Source organism: Anarrhichthys ocellatus, unplaced genomic scaffold (genome assembly GCF_004355925.1).
Source record: "Anarrhichthys ocellatus isolate YVR2014 unplaced genomic scaffold, GSC_Weel_1.0 scaffold182, whole genome shotgun sequence".
Taxonomy (NCBI): domain Eukaryota; kingdom Metazoa; phylum Chordata; class Actinopteri; order Perciformes; family Anarhichadidae; genus Anarrhichthys; species Anarrhichthys ocellatus.
This window is the reverse complement of record NW_022280212.1, coordinates 104,969-105,514: the sequence shown is the minus strand read 5'-3', so window position 1 is coordinate 105,514 and position 546 is coordinate 104,969. Positions and strand designations below refer to the sequence as shown.

Here is a 546-nt window from a genome sequence, read left to right as displayed (position 1 = left end):
GAGGGATGGATGGATGATGGGTGGATGGATGGATGGATAGATGGATGATGAATGAATGAATGGAGGGATGGGTGGATGGATGATGAATGAATGGAGGGATGGATGGACGGACGGATGATGGGTGGATGATGAATGAATGGATGGATAAATGCTAGAACTCTCACTTGTCTCCTTTTAGAACAAGTACAAGGAGGAAGGAAAGAAGGAGATGAGCAGCAGTTTGTACTCTCAGCTTCCTGAAACCACCGAGATGCAGCGAGCCAAAGCCGTCCACGAGTTTCAGAGCGAGGTACTGAAACACAAGTTCACCGTTTCACTCTGTTTCAACATATTTCATCAGTTCATTCCAGTCTGAGCATCAACACACAGGCTAGTTTATACAATACTGCATCTCACTGCAAATCAATTCAATACATCAAGCAGACAGATTGTAAAGGAGTAAAAAGTACAATATAAAGTACAACATCTACTTCTGAGGTGTAGTACAGTATAAAGTACAACATGTACCTCTGAGGTGTAGTACAGTATAAAGTACTACATGTACCT

General features: G+C 42.3%; 1 protein-coding gene across 2 annotated transcripts in view; it reads left to right on the top strand.

The window, feature by feature from the left end:
* The window catches only part of LOC116400569 (nebulette-like), a 14,469-nt gene that overhangs the window by 7,073 nt on the left and 6,850 nt on the right, over nucleotides 1–546 (top strand). For both annotated transcript variants that reach the window (XM_031878476.1, XM_031878475.1), the window contains exon 7: nucleotides 179–289. In XM_031878476.1, the coding sequence (XP_031734336.1) occupies nucleotides 179–289 (111 nt within the window). The remainder of the gene's footprint in view (nucleotides 1–178; nucleotides 290–546) is intronic.